The sequence below is a fragment of the Culicoides brevitarsis genome, chromosome 2 (assembly GCF_036172545.1).
Source record: "Culicoides brevitarsis isolate CSIRO-B50_1 chromosome 2, AGI_CSIRO_Cbre_v1, whole genome shotgun sequence".
NCBI classification, from domain to species: domain Eukaryota; kingdom Metazoa; phylum Arthropoda; class Insecta; order Diptera; family Ceratopogonidae; genus Culicoides; species Culicoides brevitarsis.
The window spans coordinates 9,163,202-9,186,738 of NC_087086.1; the positions used below are offsets into that span (position 1 = coordinate 9,163,202).

General features: G+C 26.9%; 1 protein-coding gene across 7 annotated transcripts; it reads right to left on the reverse strand.

Moving 5' to 3' along the window:
- Window positions 1-911: 911 nt before the first annotated feature.
- LOC134832481 (trafficking kinesin-binding protein milt) lies at window positions 912-23,121 on the reverse strand. Of its 7 annotated transcripts, none has more exons than XM_063846518.1 (7): window positions 22,521-23,121; window positions 19,756-19,931; window positions 19,560-19,678; window positions 19,406-19,496; window positions 6,869-7,147; window positions 4,294-5,830; window positions 912-2,653 (listed from the first exon to the last, which is right to left on the reverse strand). In XM_063846518.1, the coding sequence occupies exons 2-7, from the start codon at window positions 19,922-19,924 to the stop codon at window positions 1,612-1,614; spliced, it is 3,237 nt and encodes a 1,078-aa protein (XP_063702588.1). In that variant the 5' UTR covers window positions 19,925-19,931; window positions 22,521-23,121; the 3' UTR covers window positions 912-1,611. The 7 variants fall into 7 exon arrangements, with proteins under 7 accessions (XP_063702588.1, XP_063702589.1, XP_063702591.1 ...); XM_063846519.1 differs by having other exon boundaries at window positions 22,517-23,121; XM_063846521.1 differs by having other exon boundaries at window positions 23,100-23,118.
- Window positions 23,122-23,537: the final 416 nt, after the last annotated feature.

Consider the following 23,537-nt stretch of genomic DNA (forward strand, 5'->3'; position numbering starts at 1 on the left):
CGTCTCAAAAAAGCTTTTTTTGCTATAAAAATTGATAATTTGAAGAAATTTTTTTTCAAGAGCTTTTCTTGCGATAAAAATTAAAAATTTTAATTCAAAAATTTCTTTCAGGGATTTTCTTGCTATAAAAATTTAAAATTTGAAGTCAAAAATTTTATTCAAGAGATTTTCTTGTTATAAAAATTAAAAATTTTAAATCAAAACTTTCTTTCAGGGATTTCTTGCTATTAAAATTGAAAATTTCATGTCATCAAATTTCTTCTAAGAGCTTTTTTGCTATAAAAAATAAAAAATTTGAATTAAAAAATTTTTTTAAAAGCTTTTCTTGCTATAAAACATCAAAATTTAAATCAAAAATTTTATTCAAAAACTTCTCTTGCTATAAAAATTAAATTTTATATTTGTAAATCTTAAGTTACATTTTCGAAAAATTTTTAAAACAACCTTTTCTGCTATAAAATTCAAATTTTTAATAAAAATAATAATTTTAATAAAACTTTTATGGAAAAATTCATCACGAATTCCAGTATACCAACCAATTCACTTAGACAAAATTCTCTCTTATCAAAAATTATTTACGATAATTGAATAATTTTAACAAAAAACTGATCAAAACAAGTTCATTCCAGCTAACAAGTGACATTATTACAACTATTTATCACACATGTAAATAGCAATTATCTTCGTAAAAACATAAAAACTTGCACAGTTGAGTCACCGCGCGAACCTTGAAGTCCAAAAGTGCTTCCGGTTTTTGTTTCGACAACAATATCTCTTCTCTACGAATCTCAGTGAAGCATTAAATGATCAATTAATAAATAAAATTCCGATTTTTTTTTTAAATGAATAAATAGAGACAACAAATTGCCTCATTTTCTTTATTTTTTTTAAATTTTTTATAATTTCTCCTTAAATTTTTTTTTTCTCATATTTTTTTTTACTTTCTATTAACAGGCTTTCTATACTTTTTTATTATTTTTTTAATTTAGGATCTTTTTTTATCACTATTTTCGTTCTCTTTTCTGATCTTTCATGTGTTTTTATTGAAAATGAGAAAAATGCTTTTTTTTTACAATTTTTTTTTTAAAATATGAGAAATTATTGTGATATCAAAATATATAATAAAGCAATTTTTTACAAATTTTTTGTATATTTTTTTAAATAAAAATTAAAAATATTACAATAAATTATTTGTATAGCAAATCTTTAAATTAATAAACGTAACGTTTTATCGTTGTTTCTCCTTTTTGACTAAATCAAGACTAAATTCTAACAGTTTTGTTGTTTGTTAAGGTAAATAAAAAAATATCAGGCTTCCAATTGAGGGATGACAAAAAAGCGTGTTTAAATTTTTAAACATACAAATATAATACAACAAGAATTAAATGAAAAGCGCGGCAGTTAGTAAATTTTTCGGTTCAATTGAATGAAAAAAGCTTCAAATTAAGGATTTTGGCATGACTCGATCTATAACTAGACTATTTCTATTGAATAGTATTAGCTAGACTTTTTTGAATGATGAACTAATTTTTTTTTTTCTTAACACGAATTTGTTCGTATCTCATTTTTTCATGGCGAAACGAACAAAAGCAGACTCTCGAAACTATTTTTTTAAGTAAAACCTCCTTTTCTGCCGAAAATTAACGAACTGAGGGTACCAACGACGCCTTGTGCGAAAATTCCGCCCTCATGGGTTTCGGGTTTTTGGTTCTCGACGTTGCCCAGGTCTTGCATGGATGAGCGATGCGTGGAGTTAACGGTGCCCAAATCAGCTCTGCGTGCCCCCTGTCCTCCGTGGATGAGTTGTCGTCGGGATTTTTGGCGTTGCATGCGTCGAACGCAACTATCAGCTACCGAAGCGGATGTCTCAGTTGGTCCCTTTTTCGTTGCTGCGCCGCTATTTGACGCATTATTGTGCGACGAGCGACTTCTGCTGCGATGTCGTGATACCGCAACCGCTTTCGGCTCATCTGACGATAATACTGAAGACGTTACACTCGATTCTGTGTCAGTATCCATGTCGTCATCCGCTGCCGCAAGTCCTTTATTTAGCACGGCGCGAATTGTTTCTTTGGGAATTCGCGTAACTTCGGGTCTCGGAGGTTTTTTGCTGATCGCTCCGGTACTTGAGCTCGATGCGTCGCTGCCTAAATGCTTCGTCAGTTGCGTCATGGGACTGTCGCTGCGACGAACGCGTCCCTGATACATCGAGGTGCTGTGCAATGCGAGCGGCGAAACAGTTGTTGGCGGTGCCATGATGTTATCCACGCCAATTGACTCGACTTTTTCCAAAATTTTGATGGATTTGAGAGCTTTTTTCTCCAAACGGGACAATGCGAGTTTGTTGCGCGCTGCCAGGCGTGAGGGACGTTCCACAGGTACGCCGATGAGTTTGCGACGAAGTAATTCGGCACCGGATGCGAGAAGACCCGAAATTAGGGGAGCGTCGCTCATTTCGCGTGTTGGACTGCCGTCGGGTGAATTGCAAGGTGTCACAGTTGGGGAGTAATTCGGGCCAGTTGGTGTGTTTAAGACGCTGGGCGTCACAGCTTTTATGCCGCGTTCGTTCAAGACGGAGGCGAGACCCATGTGCACCGAGAACGTCGAACAGGAATTGCGACGCGAAAGGGAAGCACGAGGTGTTGCGGGGGCGCTGTAAGTAAAAAAAATTATTAAAAATTTTATAAATTTCGAAAAAAAAATTTTAATTTAAAAAAAAATATAAAGAAATTTATCGAATATCAAGCAGTATAAAAATATTAAATTTTCTTATAATTTTTTTTTATTTATTTCAAAGATCAAAGATAAAATTAATCAAAAAAATTTTTTTTTTTACAAAAAAAAAGATAAAAATTTTCATATTTATAGTACACTTTAATTAAATTTATTTTTTCCTTTATTTTTTTTGTATTCTTAAAATTTTTAGAATAAAAAAAATAAATAAATTAATTAATTAATTTTAAAGAAAATTTTCAAATTTAAAAATTGTTATATATTTCATAGTATTTTTTAATGAAATAAATTTATTAATATTTTTTTTTAATTTGAATTTTTCTTTTTAAATCTTAAAATTTAAAAAAAAAATAAATTTTTAATATTTTTAAATTAAATTTATTTTATAATTTTTTATAGAAACTTTTCACGTGATTTAATAATAATTTGTAAGAAAATTTAATAAATTTTTCTAATTTTGAAAACCTTAAAATTGTTCGACAAAAACTTTTATCGAAGCTTCTATCCATTTTTTACAAAAAAAAGTTTGAATAATTTTTTTACAATTTTTTTTCGAAAAAAAAATCTTCAAAAATAATATTTAAATTAAAAATAAAAAAATTAAAAAATAAGAAATTTAGAAAAATTTAAAAAAAATTGAAATGAAAAAAGAAAATTAACTTTGAAATAAAAAAAAAATAAGAAATTAAATAAAATTTTAAATCAAAAATTTTGAAATAAAAAATTATACAAAAAAAAAAGAAAATAAAAATAAATTAAATTTGAAATAAAAAAATTAAAAAAAATAGAGAAATTTAAAAAATAATTAAAGTGAATAATTTGAAACGATATTACTAAGAATTATAAAATTTATAAAAAAAAAATTGATCAGTTTTTTTTTAAATTTGAAAACTTATCATTCTTTATTTTTTCTTATTATTATTTTACTTATATTTTTTTCTTTGGCAACGTGAAATTATTTAAAAAATTTTAAAATAATTTTTTTGAAAATGAAAATTTAATAATTATCTTTTTTTTTTGAATTTAATTAAATCTTCAAAAAAAATTATATTTTTTAGGCGAATAAATTTAATATTTTCATTTTTTGTCCCATGAGGATTTGAAATTTTTGTTAGTGGTTTTTAAACGTTTTCAGAAGTTAAACGTTGATTCTTAACATTTATTTAATTTTAGTTTATATTATTTTAAAAGAAAAATCTCCAAAAAAAAAATTTTTGAAAAAAAAAATAATTTTGGTCACGTGACTTTAAAAAAAATGTTTTTCAACATTTCAATAGAAAATGTCGTAATTAAGCAAATTTCTTTAGTTTTTTGTATAATTTTACCATAAACAGTAATTTTTCAGTAAAAATATTTGTATTTTATATTTAATTTTTATTTTTCCCCCTGAATTTTTTCGACAAAATCCGAGGGGGGGGAGACAAAAAATGGATATATTAAATTTATTCGCCTTATTAAATTTTTTGATATGAAATTTTTTGATAATTTTAATAACATTTTTTTACTTTTTAGATATTCGATATTATGAAAATTACGAAATTTTTTTAGAAAAATCCTTACCTTGGTTGTCGACTACTACAAGCACTGTTAATCTGTGATGACATTTGAGACGGCGGGAGACTAAACGTAACTGACGCTGTTCCATCATCCGGATGCATTACCATACTATTCGTAAAAGTATTCGTATACGCGCTTTGTTGGAATCTCTTTGTCGGCATCAGTTCCTCATCTTCTTCAACGTCTTCCAACGAGTACATTTGCAAGCCCAATTCATCGAGTGTTCGTCCTCCTTTGACCGCAACGCCCGCTCTTTCTTCCAAAATGCCTCCCAAAGTCGGCGTTGCGAGTTTTTGCCAATGGAAGAGTGTTTGACTTCCCTCAATTGGCTTAATAATTTGTAATTTTTCCGGCAATTTCCACGTGTTCGACGACAAACTCGAGACTCCCGTTTGACACGAGCCTCCCGATAACACACTATCAGGCGTTCGCATTCCTGTCGGTTCTTGCGCCGTCGTTGAGTCGTCCAAATATAAACTTCCTGTTGCGCCGTGACTTAAAACAGCACGTCTTGCGAGAATTTCAGCAGGGGTGAGTCTCTTGATCGCCGCTTCGAGATCTTTGGCGCCGGGACATCCAGGAACGCCAGCAGGCGCGGAATAACCTTCGTCACTTGAGACGCCGCCCGAAATGTCGGCAAGATCTGACTTGAATAAGGAACCGGAAATGCTTGAACTGCAGTCGCCCAAGCCGCTTGCCGTCGTGTTTGACGACAAATTGCCGTAAATACTTGAATGCCGTTGACTGTAATACCGCTGATTGCTGGCTTGCGAGGCACTTGAACTGAGAAGCATGGGCGACATGCGGGGTTGCGAGCCCTGGGACGACAACACTGACATATTGCTGCTCGAGAAGCCGTCATGTGATGACGACGTCATATGGGTATTTGCGTATTTGACTGTTTCGAAGACTTTTTGGAACTCCGAATTGCCCTTTGGATGCATTAACGGGCGATCTGACATAATTCCCGAATCCAAACTATTTTCCGATAACATCGACGTTTCCATGAGTTCCGATTGCAGCGAATCTCGGGCTCCGCATGATGTCGCAATGAGACTACTTCGAACCATGGGCACGGCGCGGCGCTTTTGTTTCTTCAACTGATCTTGCGCATCGTGCAGTAAAGTCAAGACTTCCTGATATTTCGTCTTAAACTCGACCAATTCGATGGCAAGGGCATTTTGGTTTTCCTTTGTGATGTGCAGCATCGACGACGTTTCCTCATTTTCCGATAACAACTCGTGCAAACGAAGTTCTGTGGAATGTAAGCGGGCCGTTAGATGAATTATTTGCTCTTGTTGAAGGCGATTTTCCTCCTTGTAGCGTTCCAGCTCGAGCCGAATGGCGTGCGATTCATTGTTTGCCGTGCTCAATTGGTAGACAATGTCGTCCATGAGCTTCCGTTCTTGTTCCTCGACACTGGTTGTCTCGTTGGCAATTTGTTCTGCCTCGACGCGGAGCAGTTTGTTCTCCGTTTCGAGTTGTGTGACTTTGCGTTGAAGGATGTCGACGTTTATCGAGCGGGCACCAATTGGGGTTGCTGAAAAGAGAGAGAAAAAGGTTAAAAATTTTTTGAAATTTGAAAACTTTTAGAAAAATGTTTGATTTTCAAGTCACGTGAATAATTTTAGCCCAATGCACATTTTAAATTTTTGTCCCAAAGCAAATTTCAAAATTTTGTCCTAATGAGCATTTGTTAATTTTTTGTAAATTTCAAAACTATTTCAATTATTTTTTCAGACAATTTTAAAAAACCATTTTAAAAATGTTTTTCTTTAAAATTTTCACCCCAATGCACATTTTGAAAAATTTTGACAAAAAAATTTTGACCAATTTTTATCAAAAATGGTGAAAACAGCAAATTTTAGAGAACTATTTGCATTTTAACTTAAACCAAATAACAATTTTTGACCCATATAACATTTGAAATTTTGATCCCAATGCACATTCTCAAAAATTTAAACTTTTGCCTAGCTCTTTTCTTTAAAATTTTACAAAAAAAAATTTAGAGATAATATTGAATATCAACTTGAATCAAGTGACAATTTTTGACCCATTACAAATTTAAAAAATTTGCCCCAATGCACATTTTGAAAATTTTAACCACGTGACCTATTTATTGCTTCAAAATTAAACAGAAAGAGACAAATTTTTAAAAAATATTCGAAAAATATTTTATTTTAACTTGAATCAATTGAAAATTTTTGACCCATTAAAAATTTTTAACTTGAATGCAATTGAAAATTTTTGACCCATTATTTCTTCAAAATTAAACAGAAAGAGACAAATTTTTAAAAAATATTTCATTTTAAGTTGAATCAATTGAAAATTTTAGACCCATTACAAATTGCCCCTATGCACATTTTGAAAATTTTAACCACGTGACTTATTTATTTCTTCAAAATTAAACAGAAAGAGACAAATTTTTAAAAAAATATTTCATTTTAACTTGAATCAATTGAAAATTTTTGACCCATTACAAATTTTAAAAATTTGCCCCAATGCACATTTTGAAATTTTTAACCACGTGACTTATTTTTTTCTTCGAAATCGATAAAAACACGTAAAAAATACTCACTATTTTCACTTCCATCATCCAGATCATTGGTTAACACGTTAATTAGTTCGTTCTTTTGCTGCAAATCGTGCGTGAGTTGATTCAAATTTTCCGACGTCTTGGCAAGTTCTGCTTCTAATTCAGCGACGCGACTTTCGAGTGTGTTATTTTGTGCAAGTAGCTCTTTGCCAATTTGTACAGTGAGCTCTAAATCTTTTTCCTTTTCTTCTAAAAGCCTTGAAATAGCTTCTGGATCATCGAATGTCCGAGTCATTTGACTGACACGATCACCACTTAAAACTGGAATGAAACGAAAACAAAAAAGGAAATAAATTTTTTTGTTCGTCTAACGAAGTGAGATGTAAATTAAATGAAAATCGTGAGCGCAAAATTAGCTTGTTACGTCTCTTCTTCTCGTCAAAAGTATGTTTTTAAACTGAAATTAAATATAAATCAACTTCACGTAAAAAAAAAAACAAAAACAACAAGAAATATCAAACAATTCTCATCGTTTGCGATTTATTCGCCGCACCAAAAACATAAAAACAACTCGCAAAAATGCAATTTCTCATCGTGTTTATGCAATAATGCGAAGAAAATCGTTAGCTATAGTTTATGGGGAGGGTGCGCGCATGCTTTTCAGCTACACTTATACAGCGGCCTGCATTTTTTTACAAACCTCAACTTGAAAATATCGATATAGAGCATCACTTAATTAATATTTGATATTTTTTTTTAAAGACAGAAAATCACAGAAACTCTACAAATGCGGGGTTAAGTCGACGTAATTTTAAAGTTCAAGCTAAAATTATCATAAAAACGCCACAAAACAATGAGTTTCTCATAAATGCCTCATTATTTTAAATAATTTTTATTTTTTTATTTATTTTTTAAATTGAAACGGTAAAAAAGTATCATGAATCAGATAAATCTCTCAAATTTCAAGCTAATTTATTTTATTTTATTTTTTTTTAGTTGCTGCGAGTACATTAGACACCCTTTTAACTCTCACACAAGTAGTTACACGCTAAATTTTTGAAGTAATTAGGAATTCAGTGGCCTTTTTATTTATTTTATTTCATTAAACACTTTTTTTTCTTTCGTTCGTAGATCGTTAAGTTAACAAACAATGAGATGCAATCGACACGAAATCTGTTTTTTTTTTGCGTGTGAACGCATTTATTTACTCCAGACGAAAAAACATGACATGTAAGTACGGAATTCGTAAAAAAATGTTTTTTATTTATTTTAATGAAAGATGAGAAAAAATAAAGGAAATTTTTGTTAATTGTTTTTTTTTGAGTTAAAGTCGGATGTGAGGAGAGGAAGTGTGAATCACTTTTGATGATGGGAATCGACAAGAAAAGGTCACGAAGGTGTAAAGTTGAATGAAGTTAAGTGAAATTTTTGGCAAAATAACTTCATGGGGGGTTTGAGTTGGCAAAAAATCTATCAAAAGATTTGAAAAATTTAATTTTTTGAAGTTTCTTTGCATGATAATGAAACTTTTTGATGTTTAGTGAATTTTTTCAAACAATTTTGAGTCAAAATTTGGCAATAATTAATTATTAAAATTTATATTTTAAACAAATAATCTCAAAAAAAAAATTAATTTCAGAAATTTATTAAAAAAAAATTAACTAACTTGTGATTTTCTTCCTCATAAGGTAAAAAAATTAATTTATTAATTAATTTTAAAATAAATTAAATAAGGAGAAGGTTTAAAAAAAAATATTTAGGTACAAAATTTTTTGAATTTTAATTTTTTTTAAAAGGAATTTTATAAAAAAAAGATTGAAATATTTGTAAATTATTTTTCTTTTTGAAAAATTTTAAATTTTTAATTAAAATTTATTTAAAAAGTAAATATTTTTATTTGTTTTATAAATGTAAGAATTAATTAATAATTAATTAAAAATAATAAATAAAATAAAAATTAATTTTAATTAAAATAATTAATTAATTATATAATTTAAATTTTACGAAAAAAATAAAAAAAAATATTAACAAAATTTATTTTGAGTCAAATTTAGGAAATAATTAACTATTAAAATTTTTATTTTTATCTCAAAAAAAATTATTGAATTTAATAAAAAAATAATTTTAACTAATTTGTGATTTTCTTCCTGAATAGCTAAAAAAAGATCATAAAAAAACAATTCTGAAGTAATTAAATTAATTAGTTTTAAAAATTAATTTTTTATAGAATAAAATTGATTATTTTATATAAAAAATAAATAAATAAAGATTAATTTTAATTAAAATAATTAATTTAAAAATAACATTTTTTAAATTTTAATTTTTTTTCAATGAATTTAAAAAAAAACATATTATTTGGAATATTTTTTAAATTTTTTTCTCTTTGAAAAATTTTCAATTTTCAATAAAAATATGTTATAAAAATTATTTCTCATTTTAATTTAATTTAATTTTTCTTTTTGTTTGTAAATTTTTAAAAGAAATTGTCAATTTTTGATGAACGTTACTAAATTTGTATGTAAAAATACACAATGCCATGTTCAAAATTCCTTATTTTCTTCAAAAATTTTTCTCACTTTAGGAATAAAATGTATTTTTTCATAATTTTATCCTTTCAACATGAACGACAGATGTTTCATAATTAACTTCTTTACTTTTTCTGAGAATTTTTACTTCATTACTGGACATGTGACTCTTTTCACATCACAATTGCATCACACTAATCGAAGAGTTTTCACGTACACTGATGAAAAATCTTTCACTTTTACGAAATTTTTCCTAATTTTCATCAAATTTCTCCAAAAATCTAATTTTTTTTAGTTCAAAATTTTAATTTTTTCACAAATTCTTATTAGATTTTTTCTCAACTTCACTAAAAAATTTCTAAATTTTTCTTTGTTTCCACAGAATTCGCTTGTAACATTCGTCTTCATTTAATTCCGCAGTAAAACTACGTCATCGCCCTATCATATGACTCACACAGAGAGACGTAAAAATTGATTTTCCCTTTGCGAGGATTGCACGAAGCGCCATTTATAGTCAAAACAATCCGCGTAACTAAAACAGTTTTCGTCGTTCAAATGTCTCCAACACACGAAATGCCGCCCGTAAAATCACCTTTCGAGTGACTTGGAGCTGTAACGATCAAACATGCCAGCCAGGTAAACAGAGAGAGAGACGGATTTTATCAAAAAAAATTTTCTTTGTCAACTTTTGAAGCGGCTCGTGTCACTTTTTTGTTTTGCTTACCTAAATAAATACAACAAAAATGTGGCTATACGACGGAATAATGAACGATACTCGATCTCAGACCTTGAATTTAGTAGTTAGTCGTTCATTTGTTAGCTAATTTGCCAATGCTAATCATTATTTACACATGATCTCGTCGCGCTATCATTTTTTTTTTCACTGCGAGATTCGAGTTTTGAGAGTTTCTTAATTATTTTTTGAATTTTTAGCACATTTGTGAGCACACGTAGTTGCTATGTTGGACTAGACACTTGATGGCGTTCCGTGATTTTATTATTTTTTGCGTTGCGAGCGTAGAAAAGGAGTACAGGAACCGAAATTTTGTCTTTTGTTACATAATTTTCCTCGTTTTTGGTCGCACCTTTTGCACTTTTTCAGTCTCAAACTCGCTCCAAACTACTTTCCACTCGCTTTTCGCCGATTTAATTCCTCGTTTTTGCAATTTTGAACGGGTTTCGTGCACTTTTAACGCGATAAATGTGAATTTTTGTGTTTTTTAATGTTTTTTTTTCTTCGCAGCGCTACGTGATGAGGCATCACACACACAGTATGAATTACTCTGATGGCCGATTCTTGAACTCAATTCAACTTCTCTCGATGTTTCGTACATATGAATGAAACGGAATAACGGCGAGAGAAAAACGTTACAAAATGTACGTTTCGTTTTCCATTCAAAATGTCAAAAAAAAGTTACAGCTGCTTCGTGCAGATAAGAGAAACGAATTAACGACGAACATGGACAGAACCATTTTGAATGTTGCACAAAAGGCGATTCCGTTAAAAGGACGACTCAAGGATAAGGAAGCAATAAAAATGATTCAAATCAGGTAAATTTTGTTTTTTTTTGTGGCAAAAAAAAATATTATCAATAGAGACGAATTTGAAGCAGATTAAGGGATTTATCGGAAATTTTTTGTTTTTTTTTCCAAAAAGTCGCAAGTGCGTGATAAGAAATTATTTGGCACAACTCAGGTAGACAAAATGTGCCTGAAGGTAAACAATGTTATCACTACCTGACCCGAAAAAAAGTGTGAGAATGATAAGAGATACTGACCGATAAGTGTTTTAAAGAGTTATTATTAGACGAGGTTTTGATCAAATTTTATAGTTTTATGATCATGAAATGTATTTTTCGATAATTTTTGTTGAAATTTGATAGAAACAGGTTCAATATTATCATTTTTTCAATAGTTTTCGATAATTTTCGGATTTTTACGAGAAATTTATTTTAAAAAATAGGAGATTAGTAACTTTTTAATTATTTTTTCGTGAATTTTTTTTTTAAGTTTTAAATTTTTATGATATTTTTTTTTAAATAATTATTAAAAATAATTTGAAATTATTTTTTATTTAATAATTTGAAAAAAATTAAATTAAATGAAAATAAATTAAAATAAAATAAATTAAAAAGTTATAAAAAAATTTATTAAAAAATTATAAAAAAATTGATTAAAAAATTATAAAAAAAGTTTATTAAAAAATAAAAAAAAATTATTAAAAAATTTATAAAAAAAATAATTTAAATTATTTAAAATTTAATTTAGTAAAAAATTATTTTTTTTTAATTTTATATTTTTTTTCAATTTTTTTAGGTATTTATTTTAAATTTTTTTTAGTTCTTGAAAAAAAAATGAAAATTAAAGAAAAGGATCAATAATTGGAGTGAATTACGTGCAATAAAGCTCATAAAAACTCCAAAACTGAGTGAAAAATTTAAAATCGGTGAATTTTTCAAATTTTACCCTGTAAGATTGGATGTTTTTCAAAAAAAAAAAAAATTGATTAAAATATCAAAATAATAAAAAAAACTTTAGATCTCTATAAAGAACTTAGAAATATTGGACAAAACATAAAATTGCTCAAAAAGATGAAAAATAGCCATATTTTCTGACTATTTGAGCTCAAAACATAAACTCAAGAGTCAAATTTCATGAGAAAAATTAAAGAAAAATTTTTCTACAAATAGAAATTTTTAATTTTTCTTAAAAAATAATCAGAAAAAAGAGTTCAACTTAAATTTTTTTCAATTAAAAACTTCAAAAATTTAACCATTTCAATATTTGAAGGAGTAAAAATCTTTAATTTAAAGTTTTTTTAAAAGCAAAAGAGCTCATAGTTTCTGAGAAATCATCAAAATTTCTAAAAAATGAAGAACTTTTGGATTCGGTAGATGTTAAAAATTTAATTTTTACCTCTAAAAATTATCAAAAAAGTCCCTGTGACATTCAAAATATTTTTAAAAAATAATATTTTCATATAATTTTTCTAAAAATTATTTTAAATTGCTTTTCTTTTCTTTTCTTTTAATTATTTCTTTAAAAAAATAATTTTTTCAAAACAAAACTGGGTCAAAATAAGGTTTTTGAACTTTTAAATTATTTTAGTTCACGCAAATCTGACAACAAATCACTTTAAAATGAGTAAAATCACTCGTCACTACAAATACTATTTTTTTCTTGCAAAAATTATTAAGAAATCATCACATTTCCGCGAAATACTATTTAACTCACAAAAATTCACTCTGAACTCGTAATTTTTGTCCATTCTAGCAAACTGCCTGCTGTTTCACACGAATTTTTAGCACCAACTACGACCTCTTTTGCCTTTTCAAACACTTGCAACCCGAAAAAATCGACATTTTCTTCGCAAAATTACGACATGAATTCTATCTCACGATTTTTTTGTTCACTTTTCCTTTCAAATTGCTCGCGTTTTGACTCAAATACTTGACAATCCTTCGACAAAAAGTCGCACAAGTGAACGGCAGCACATTTATCGTCGCATTTGATCAAGTTCATTGATCGGCAACGGATTTTATGCAATAACATGATTTTTTTTTATTTTACCTTTCTCGAGTGGCGGCGGCGACGATGGCGACGACGATGTCGGCGATTTGACAACTTTCAAGTACAACAATCCGCTTTTTTCGCGTGCAATGTGGTACAAATAGTCGTTCGTGTCACTCTGCAGATTCTTGGCGAGTTTTTCGATATTTTGTTGCTTTTGTTCGCGTTTCGTGCCGTTGTTGATATCGGTGAAAATTATGTAATTCATGAGGAACCAAGCGAGCCGTGAGTTCTCCCGGACACTTTTGAGACGTTCGATGACGAGAAGTTGCAGTTCGAGGCTCGAGGGATCGTCGGCATTGGCATCCGAGACATCTTTGGACCATAATTTGCGTTGCATCACATGGCGCTCCAACACGGCGATCGTATTTTTGAAGCCATTACTCGAGTCACATGCGATTTTCTTCTTTTGCGATTTATTGCACGGCGTACTTGTGACGTTTTCCGCGAGTAAATGCGACTCGAGACTCGAGTATGACACGTTTAATGAGTTTTCGTCGCTCGGGACGTCGTTTATGGGTTGTAACTCGCCGCCGGCATAGGTAAAGGAACATTTACGACTCACTGGCACGGGCATATCGTTTAATTTTTCCATTATTGCCGTTTTATTTGCATTATTTCTTCACACTTTGAACGCGATTCAACAAAAGACATCACTATAAATAATTATTCGCAGCTTCTACACGAACTTTTGCTGCCAACACTCGGTTTTCGACTGATTTATTTAGTTTTTTTACGCAAAAAATCGCTTATATAAAACCGTTCTTATGCTCTTTCAAGAAGAAAATCTCTTCCTGTTATGTACTTTGAGTTATTTTTGGTGCAAATGAGTAAGCGGAGAGACGGATTCACAAAACAGATGAAAAATGTGACTTTGCGTCGATTAAATTCACACAATTGAATTAAAATTTTCGTAAATTTGCTGCACTCTCAGGTTCAATGTCTGTGACGTTGATGACAAAATCCAATAAAAGCGTCTCCCTTTTTAATTATTTACATGAGAGTTCTATAATTAACAAATCACACGAAATGTTTAAAGTTGTGACTTAAAAGTCTCTGTCTGTAGTAGAAGCGACGAGACTTTGTGTATGTAAATTCTTTTTAGAGATAGTAAATAGCATGTGTGTTCGTTATAGTTTAAACGACGGCTTTTACGAAATATTTCACTTTTTGAGGATGGAACAATGAGGAAAAATGTTTCACGTTAATTTTTTGAATTTTTTTTTTAAATTTCCAAAATTTAAGAAAAATTATTTAAATTTTTTTGAAAGTATTTCTATTTTTAATAAAATATCTTAAGAAATAATTTTAATTAAAAATAATTCAATTTTTATAAAATTTTTAATAATTTTTTATTTAATTATATTTTATAGTTTTTATTTGATTAATTTTTATTTAATTAATTTTTATTAAGAATTTATTTTAAAAATTGAAAACAAAATAATTTTTCGAAAAATTTTCAATTTCTTACAAAAAAGATAAAAAAATCTCAAATAATCATTACAAATTTATTTAAACACAATTTAATGATATTTTTTTTTATTTTTAAAAATTTAAAAAAAAATTTTTAATTAAAATTTAATTAATTTTTTATAATTAAAGAATTGTAAATAAAATTTTACTTTAATTTATAAAATTTTTGATTAAATTCAAAAAAAAAAACAGATGTTTTTCTATTCTTTTTAAATAATTGAATTTATCTTAAATTTTTTAATTTAATTTTAGATAATTATTTTTTGTTTAATTTTTTTATTAAAAAAAAATTAAATTTTCATTTTAATTTTTTTAAAATAATCTCTTAATCTATCAAGACAATCAAAAGATGTATTTTTCATTATTTTAAAGCTCTTAAAAAAATTATTATTTTTTCGACATATTATCTAAAAATTATTTTTATCCTCTTTATTTACTAAAAACAAGGATTTTTCACGTCAAATTTGACCTATCGCTTATGAATTATAGAAAGTTTGAATTAGCGAAAAGGCGATTTACAAATTTCAATTGTTTGAACTAACACGAAGTAATTTTATAATATTAAATTTTTCATCTTAATCTTAATTTAAGAAATTTATTTAATTTTAAAATAATTTTTTAAGAGATGTTTAGTAGAAAAAAAAATTTTTTAAGAAAAATATATAAAAGCCTCAAATTAACTATTTTGAAGAAGAAAATTGAGATAAGTAGACATTTAAGATATTTTGATAGAAAAGAGAAAAAAAATAATTAATTAAAAAATTAATTATATTAAACTTGAAAATTCATTATTCTTGTTGATTTTTCCTCAAAATTTTTTTTAAAAATTATTTTAAGGAGTAAATCTCACTAAAATTTAAAATTTTCAAATTTTAATTAAAATAAAACGTGAAACATTTTTCTTAATTGTATCAACCTTAATTATTTTTTTTTATTTTTTTTAAACAAATATATTTATTTCTTTCACCACATTACTTTTCATTAACAATGAAACGGGATACAATGTCACTTTTTGTAAATATTTTGTTTTTTTTTCGGTTTCCTGTTTCTTATATTTTCTGGAGAGAGACTATTACAACTAATAAAAATTCACTTTAGTCTCGTTTTTTATGACACAAAACCAGCACATGTCATAATTTTTTCACGACTTTTTATTTTTTTTAAACAAAAGTAATTACAAATTACTTGCACGTTCTTCGGACTATTTCAACAAAAGAAATACATTTTTGTTTGTTTTACATCACAAATGAAAAAAAAAATACTAATTGAAAAGTAAATTGCAACTGTTTTTATTTATTAATAAATATGCATCGCAAATATTTGAACAATGCACGAAACCGATAATTTTGTACTTTTTTATTTTATCAAAAGGCACTTTTTGCGTGAATTCAAGGGAAAAACAACGAAAAAAAGAATGCTCGACAACCGGCGTAGCTTTCCATGTCCAGTCCAGCGAAATACTGACTCACATGTGTTAACGGGCGATTCGTTTTGGTTAGAAAAATGAGATGGAATGCGGTGCGTTTTTTCGTTAGTATGAGTATTTAGGAGTGTTTGTCGTCGTCGTCGTCGTTGTTTCGTCTCTTCATTTTTCGTCGTGCTAGTATTTGTTTCGTGCTTATTAGTGCTGGGCAGGCACGTTACGAGTACTAAGTAGTGTAGATTAGAGGAAGAGAAACATGTTTGGTTTTATTACTGTCATTACGGTACATTTTGTGTGCCTTGAACATAAACGAGAAATGGGAGTCGAATGCAAGAAATGCAAAAAAATTAACAGGAATTCACTGCATTGACATGAAATAGAGGTAAAACTAGTTAAGAATGGTTCGGCTCGAAAATATGTTAAATGACTTAACGAATTTTTATCGATCGTCGAAGAATTCCTTGGAGAAAAATTTTGTTTTATGATATATTTGTACATGGAAATTATTTGAGGCGTCAATTTATTTATTTGAGGAAATTAGTCTTTTTTGACAGTTTTTATTGCTTGATGCAATAAACAAACTTTTATATAAAAAATTCTTAAATTTTAGAAATTTTTTATTTAAAAAAAAAAATAGTTTTGATTCAAAAATTGTGAATTTTAAAAAATGAAAAATAGACAATTTTCAATTTATAAACATTTAAAATTATTTTTACTATTTTATTTTCATTTTTTTAAATATTCAACTTTTTTCGAATTTCAAAAATTTTTTTTTTTTAAGATTTTCTTCAAAACTAAAAACTTTTAATTTTTTTATTTTAAATAAAGAAACTCTTTGAGTTGAGAAAAATGTTTCAAAATTGTTGAGATTTTCAGCTAAAATTAGAAAAAAAAATAATTTTTAAATTTTTAACGGTCATATTTTGAATTGACATTATAAAAAATTTTGCATTTTTTCTTTCAACATCCATTAAATTATCTAAATAAAATATTTTTCAAATTTTTTAAAGAAATTTTTATTAAAAAAAATATATAAAATAAAATAAATAATTATTTATTAAAATGTATAAATTTAAAATTTTGAGAAAAATATAAAAATTTTACTAAAAATTTAAAATTATTTTTTACTGTTACATTTCCATTTTTATTTTACCGTTTTTCAGTTTGAATTAGCGAAAAGCGATTTTCAAATTTTTAACGGTCATATTTTTAATTGACATTTCAAAATTTTTTTCATAATTTTCTTCAAAACCTATGAAATTATGAAAAAAAAAATTTTTTTAAATTTTTAATAGCAAAATTTTTGTCAAAAATATATAAATATAAAATAAAATAAATTATAAAATTTAAAAAATTTTAAAACAAAAATTATAATTTATAAAATTAAATTATTTTTAAATTCATTTTAAAAATTTTTTGAAAATTGAGCAAAAAAACTCTTTTTCATAATAAAAAAAATTAATTCAAAATTTTTAACGATAAAAAAATAAATAAAAAATTATTAATAAAATCAGTTTCCTAATAAAAAAAAAATAATTTTACATCAATTCAAGTTCATTAACATTCCCATAAGTCTTTAATAAATACTTTTCCATAATTTTAGTCTCTCCGGTAATTTTTTCGTTACTTTATGCCACGAACATGACAAACGAAACACGCACAAAGTCGAAACAATGACAATAGATAAGCAATCAATTCTATTGATTACCTGTGGCTATTTGTTGTACTTTCGGTACCTTTTCTATTCACTCAACACACGAACCCTCGTTGATAATAATCATTATCTTTCTTTTTACATATTATGACATCTGTTTGGTGAGTAATTGTGACTAACGACGGTATTTCACTCGTTTTCTAGTAGAACAAGGACATTTTTCCGTTTAATGGACAGTTAGTCTGCTGTGCAAAGGTCGTCGATACAAAATGCTTCGAATTACGTCGTTCCAGGTGTGTTCGCTGCTCAGTCTAGTGTTTATATATTTATTTACTAATTAGTTAATTAATCGTTTCTCTCTCCTTTTCTCTCTTTTTTTTTGTTTTCATAATAAAATCGTTAAAATGTTACGCAAAAAAAATTTTGTTTGCGAAAAAACTTTCAATTTAATAAAAAAAAAGTTTTTTAATGAAAAAAAATTCGCGAAAAAATAAGTCACTTTGAGAACAACTGCTGCTTTCAATAAAAAATTATGAAAAAAAATGTGAATGACCTCCCACACACTAACATTTCTTTTTTTTTTACAGAAACAAAACAAAAATATTGTCATCCCAAAAATAAATTATTTCGTCATGTGATTGCATAAAAAACGTTTGAACATAACTTTCTTCAGCTGTTGACTTCCTATTGCCTCTTCAGACGAATGATCCACTGCCATTCACGCGAATTCTTTAAAGTTTTTCACTTTTCACGATCATGTTCTTGCTTTTAATTTAATTAAAACTCGCATTCTTGACTCGCACAAAAAATGTGAGTTAAAGAGATCTCAGCACGAGAGAAGTTCAATGTTGACAAAAATACATTCTTTTTAAATTGATCACGCTGAAAACACCAACTCGTGTGAAAAACAGCCGAGAACATTTGCCAAAACAAAAGAGATTTTGACGTAAATAAATAAACAAAAAATTATTTTTTTATAGTTGTTTTAAAAAAATTATATCAAAGCGGATTTTTGAAAAAAAAAATTTAAATAATTAATCAATTTTAATTTAATTTTTAAATAATTAATAAATTAATTTAATTAAATAAAATTTAATTTTAAATTAAATTGAATTAATAAAAAATAAAAAAAATAAAAATAATTAATTTATCAATTAATTAATTAATTAATTTAATTTAAAATCCAATTATATCTAATTAAATAAATTTATTTATTAATTAAAAATAATTTAATATTTAATTTTTTTAAAAAATATTTTTAGAATAATTTTTTTGTTATTAATTTGTAAGAAAATTAAAATTTTAAGGCATTTTTCTATCAATTTAAATTTTCAAATAAAAATTTTCTTTAATTTTTTTTACTCAATGAAATTAAATTAAACTCAAAAATGTAACAAATTGACTTTTTACAAACTGGATTAATGATCGGGCGGTTTGCCAAATCGAAAATTCAGGTCAAAAACTCGTAAAATTAAATAAAATTATGAAATTTTCACCAAATGTCTTTTTTTAAATTGACATTTATGACTTAATAGATTTTTAAAAATTAATTTTTCATAAAAAAAAATTTTTTTAAATTTCAATTTGAATTAAATTAGCTTTAATTAAATTGATTATTTAATTTTGAATAAAATTTAAATTTGAAATTAATTAAATGTAAAAAATAATTAAAAATTAAAATAAAAAAAAAAGTTGAAAATTTTAACTAAATTTCATTAATTTACTTCTCTTAAAAAAGAAAATATTTTTTCTTAAAAGCTTTTGAATCACGAAATTCAAATTTTTTTCACAAAACCAACAAATTTTCAACAGACAGACCCAAATCATCATCAAATTTTCCTCTTAGAACACTCTTTTGATCGATCAAAGACGTACTGCGCTAAAAAATTACGCACACAAGGCAATTAAAAAAAAATCCAAATAAAACAACTTACGAAAATAGTTCAAGGTCTCTTGTGCTAATTCTTTGCTTATTTTAAGGCCACCTTCCGGTATTGGATATGCAGGGAATTGTACAAACCAATCCTAAAAAAAAATATTTTTTTAATAATTAAAAAAAATAATTTCCATTAAAAAAAAAAATCTCACATTATTCTGATATCCTCCAAATTTTGTGAGAGAATCTGCTCTCAGCTTGTATCTCGGCAACTGTTCCTCGAGCAGCGAAAAAATCTCGACCTCATCCAGTTGCTCATTGCTGCACAAATCTGCAAACAAATAAATATTTAAATTTGGTTTATCAGAATTTTGATAAGATAAATTTTTATTTTTAGCAAATTTTTACCTGTTACGCATCCAACGTCGCGTTTTTGTCGTGTTTGTGTTGCTGACGCAGCTGCTGCGACTCCCGCCAACAATCCCGCTGTCTTGGCAATGCCATGCTTCTCTAATGTCGCTTTTGTGTTCGGACTTAAAGGACTCGTTGTGCTGTGGATTGCTGTTGTGTGCAACATTTAGTGTCTGAAAAGAAGAGAAATTGAAAAAAAAAAATTTTAAAAATATTTAATTTTAATTATAATTTGGTAAAATTTAATTTTTTTTTAAATTATTTTAATTTAATTTTAATTAATTTTTTTTTTTTTTAATTAAAAATTTAAATTAAAAATTTTTTTTTAATTTTTATTTTGAATTAATTTTCAATTTAATTTTTAATTTTTTTTTAATTAATTTTTTAAAAAAAAATTTGAATTAAATTAATTTTTAATTTAATTTTAATTTAATTTAAAATTTTATCTTAAAAATTTTTATAATTTTTTTTTAAATAAAATTTTTATTTTAAAAATTTAAAAAAAAATTTTTTTGTATTTTTAGTGATGATTCAACAGCGTTGCTGCGACATTGTTATTCTAATGACTCTGTCTAATTTTAAAAAATAATTATGTAATTTTTCTATGCCGTAGATGCAGTTCGCTAATCAAAGTGCACCGATTGTAAAATTTTACAGCGAAACGCCAACAATAACAAAACAAAACAAAAAAAAAATGAATGAGACAAAATTAGAGTTCTTACTCTTCAACCCAAAACTTATAAATACACTGACAAAAATACATTACAGGCGAGGTTCCGTCGTCAAATAGACCGCAACTGAGTGGAAACGAGTACGAGAGACGTTTCATACGCTGTCACGTTGTCTTCGACTCATATCCGAGAGGAATGCACTAATTCAATGCAAACAATTAATATTATGTGATGTATAAATAAATGATTTTCTTGTAAGAGTGCCATCATTTTTTTTTTTTTGCTTTTTCGTCTTTGAAGACAACGAGACTGAACGTTGGAAGACAAAACGACTTCCAAAGAGATTAACAGAAAAGTGTTAATGGATGGAATTAGCATAATTTGGGGCAAAATTGTTTTTGTGACAGAATTTCTAATGGAATGTGGAAATTTTTTTGAGTAATTGTTTGTCAAAAATAAATTGAGAGTAATTTTTTTTGGCATTAGAAGACGTTAGGAGATAAGAAAAATTTAAATTTCAACAAAAATTGGCGTTAGAGTAAAAATTTTTTTAATATCTATTTTTTTGTGAGAGAAATTTTAAGTTAAAGTTATTAAAATTTAATTTGATAGTCTTGAAAATTTTAAAATTTAATTAAATTTTTAAATTAATATAAAATTAATTAAAATAAAAAATGATTTAAATTTAAAAAATTTAATTTTTTTAAGTAAAAAATATAATTAAAAAATTAATTATTAATTTAAAATTTAATTTAACATTTAAAAAATTTTATTTAAAATTTATTTTTTTTATTTTTTTAATTTAATTAAAGTTTTTAAATTTAAAAAAATAAAAATAATTAAAATAAAAAAATTAATTTAAAAAATTTAATTTTTTTTTAATTAAAAAAATAATTAAAAAATTTAATTTAGCATTTAAAAAATTTTATTTAAAAATCTTTTTAAAAAAAAAAATTTTTGTAAAATTTTGTAACAAAAGCTCGAAAATAAAAAAAAAATAATTTTTTTCTCATTCCAATGAAAATTTTAAAAGTCCATTAATGTTGATTTTTTTGACGAGTTTTAAAAAAATTAAAAAAAATTCAAGGTCAAAGTTAACGTATTTATATCGAATTTTTTTTTTTTTTGTACATTAAAGTTGATTTCTTAATCAAGTAAGGCACAAAAAATCAAAATTTATATTTTCCAATGAAATATTTACAAAAATGTAAAAATAAAAATAATATTTTTTGAGTAATTTTTTGTTCAAAAATACATTTAAAATTGTCAATTTCCATAAATTTTTAATTTTTTTTTTTAAATTTTGACTTTTTGGTAATTTTTTAACGAAAAATTTTAAAAAAATCATCAAATTTGTCATTTCTTTAAATTAATGTATTTTTACTTTTGAAAATTTCTTTTGCATTTTTGAAATTTTTACGACCTTTTAATTTTCTTTTCTTCTTTTAACTTCTCTTAACGGAAAAATTTCAAATTTCCATGGAAATTTCAATGACTCTTCATTCATTAAATTCAATTTTTCGCTCAATTTCGTCACAAAACCGCGCAAAATACATTTTTTACAAAAATTTGCATCGATATCACATTCACCGCTTTATTTTCCGCAAAAATATGTGTATTGAGTCACGTCGTCATTAAAAAGTTTGATTACTCAAGAGTCGCTAGCCAGATTCATTTTATTTACACTTCACGACGAAAAAAAGTGTGAAATCATAAAATTCAACTTAAACTGATAACTTTCAACAAAAATGATAAAATAATCTAGATTATTGTGCAACGAACAATCATTTTCCTATCAAATCATTTTTTTTTTGCTACACGAGCCTTTTTGCTACCGCAGTTAAAGATAAAAAAATATTCGAATCGCGAATTAATGAGAAGAGATGTCGTCATCTTTACATATAGACAAAAAAAAATTACGAAACGCGTTTTATGTCCATTTTTAGTGGATTTTACACCTTGACCCTGGTCAAGTTCTCCGATAAGTTCTCGCGACACTTTTTTTTTTATTTTTTTGCACTGTAGAATCGTAAACACAGCACTTTCGACGTGGAACGGAGGAAATTCGATATTATCGCACTACTTACTTACTTGTGTGTGGTTTCAGGTTTTTCTGTCTTAATTAAGTATCATTTGTTTGTTAATTATTGCAAAGCTTCTTCTTATTTTTTGTTTGCTTTTCACATGTTACTTCAAAATTTTTTTATGCAAGCGATTTTCTTCCAACACTGTTACATAAACGGAAATTTGCAGCTGCAAATGGTCTTTTTATCGCTCGCTGCTGACTTTTGTTTCGCTCGAATGACTCGGGAGAACCGAAAAAAGGCAAGTAATGGTTTTGGAATAACTGACGCAAATAAAATTCCAACAAAAAAACGAGGCTACGATGACTTTTGTGTCGATTCTTCGTCTTTTTTTGTCTGTTCTATTGAATTTTTTTCTCACATCCTAATTCGTGAACATCGCAAAGTGAACTGATGTGTGTGCCAAAACAACAGAGAACGGGCCAAGTGAGACTTTTTCACGGGATTTTGATTATTTTGCAATATTTCGGTAACTTTCTAACTAGATAACGCGTTAACTAAAACACTTAACTAATGATTAGCACTAAGTTTAGAGTTAAATACACATTTTAACTTGGGGTTTTAAGCGTTTTTTTGTTGCTCGCACCTTTTCAAGTTCAGGTTGTTTTTTTTTTTACTTCTGTGTCTCTCTCCTTAAAATGAACTCGGAAATGAACTCGGGAATGAACAAGTCCAGCGCACATTTAGAAATTTGTGCCGCCTGTGTCTCGGGGCTGTCACAAATTTGCAATTGTGAAATGGGCTGTGTGCAATGGGCGCCGTGCGATTGGCGGACAATTCGGAGTGACATATGGTTGGGCAGCTGCTCGTAAAATAAGCCAATGGGCGAAGAGATGTGCGTGAATGCAGATGTGTGAGTTTTTAACTGTCAAAGCTGTCAGATTTTAACGAATTAACGGGGAACTGGGTGAAGTTGGAGATGAAATTTTGTAATTTTAGGAAAATTTTTTTAACATTTTCGCTAAAATTTGATTTTCTTTTTTTAAATTAATGATTAGTTAAGTCATGATTAATTTTTATAACT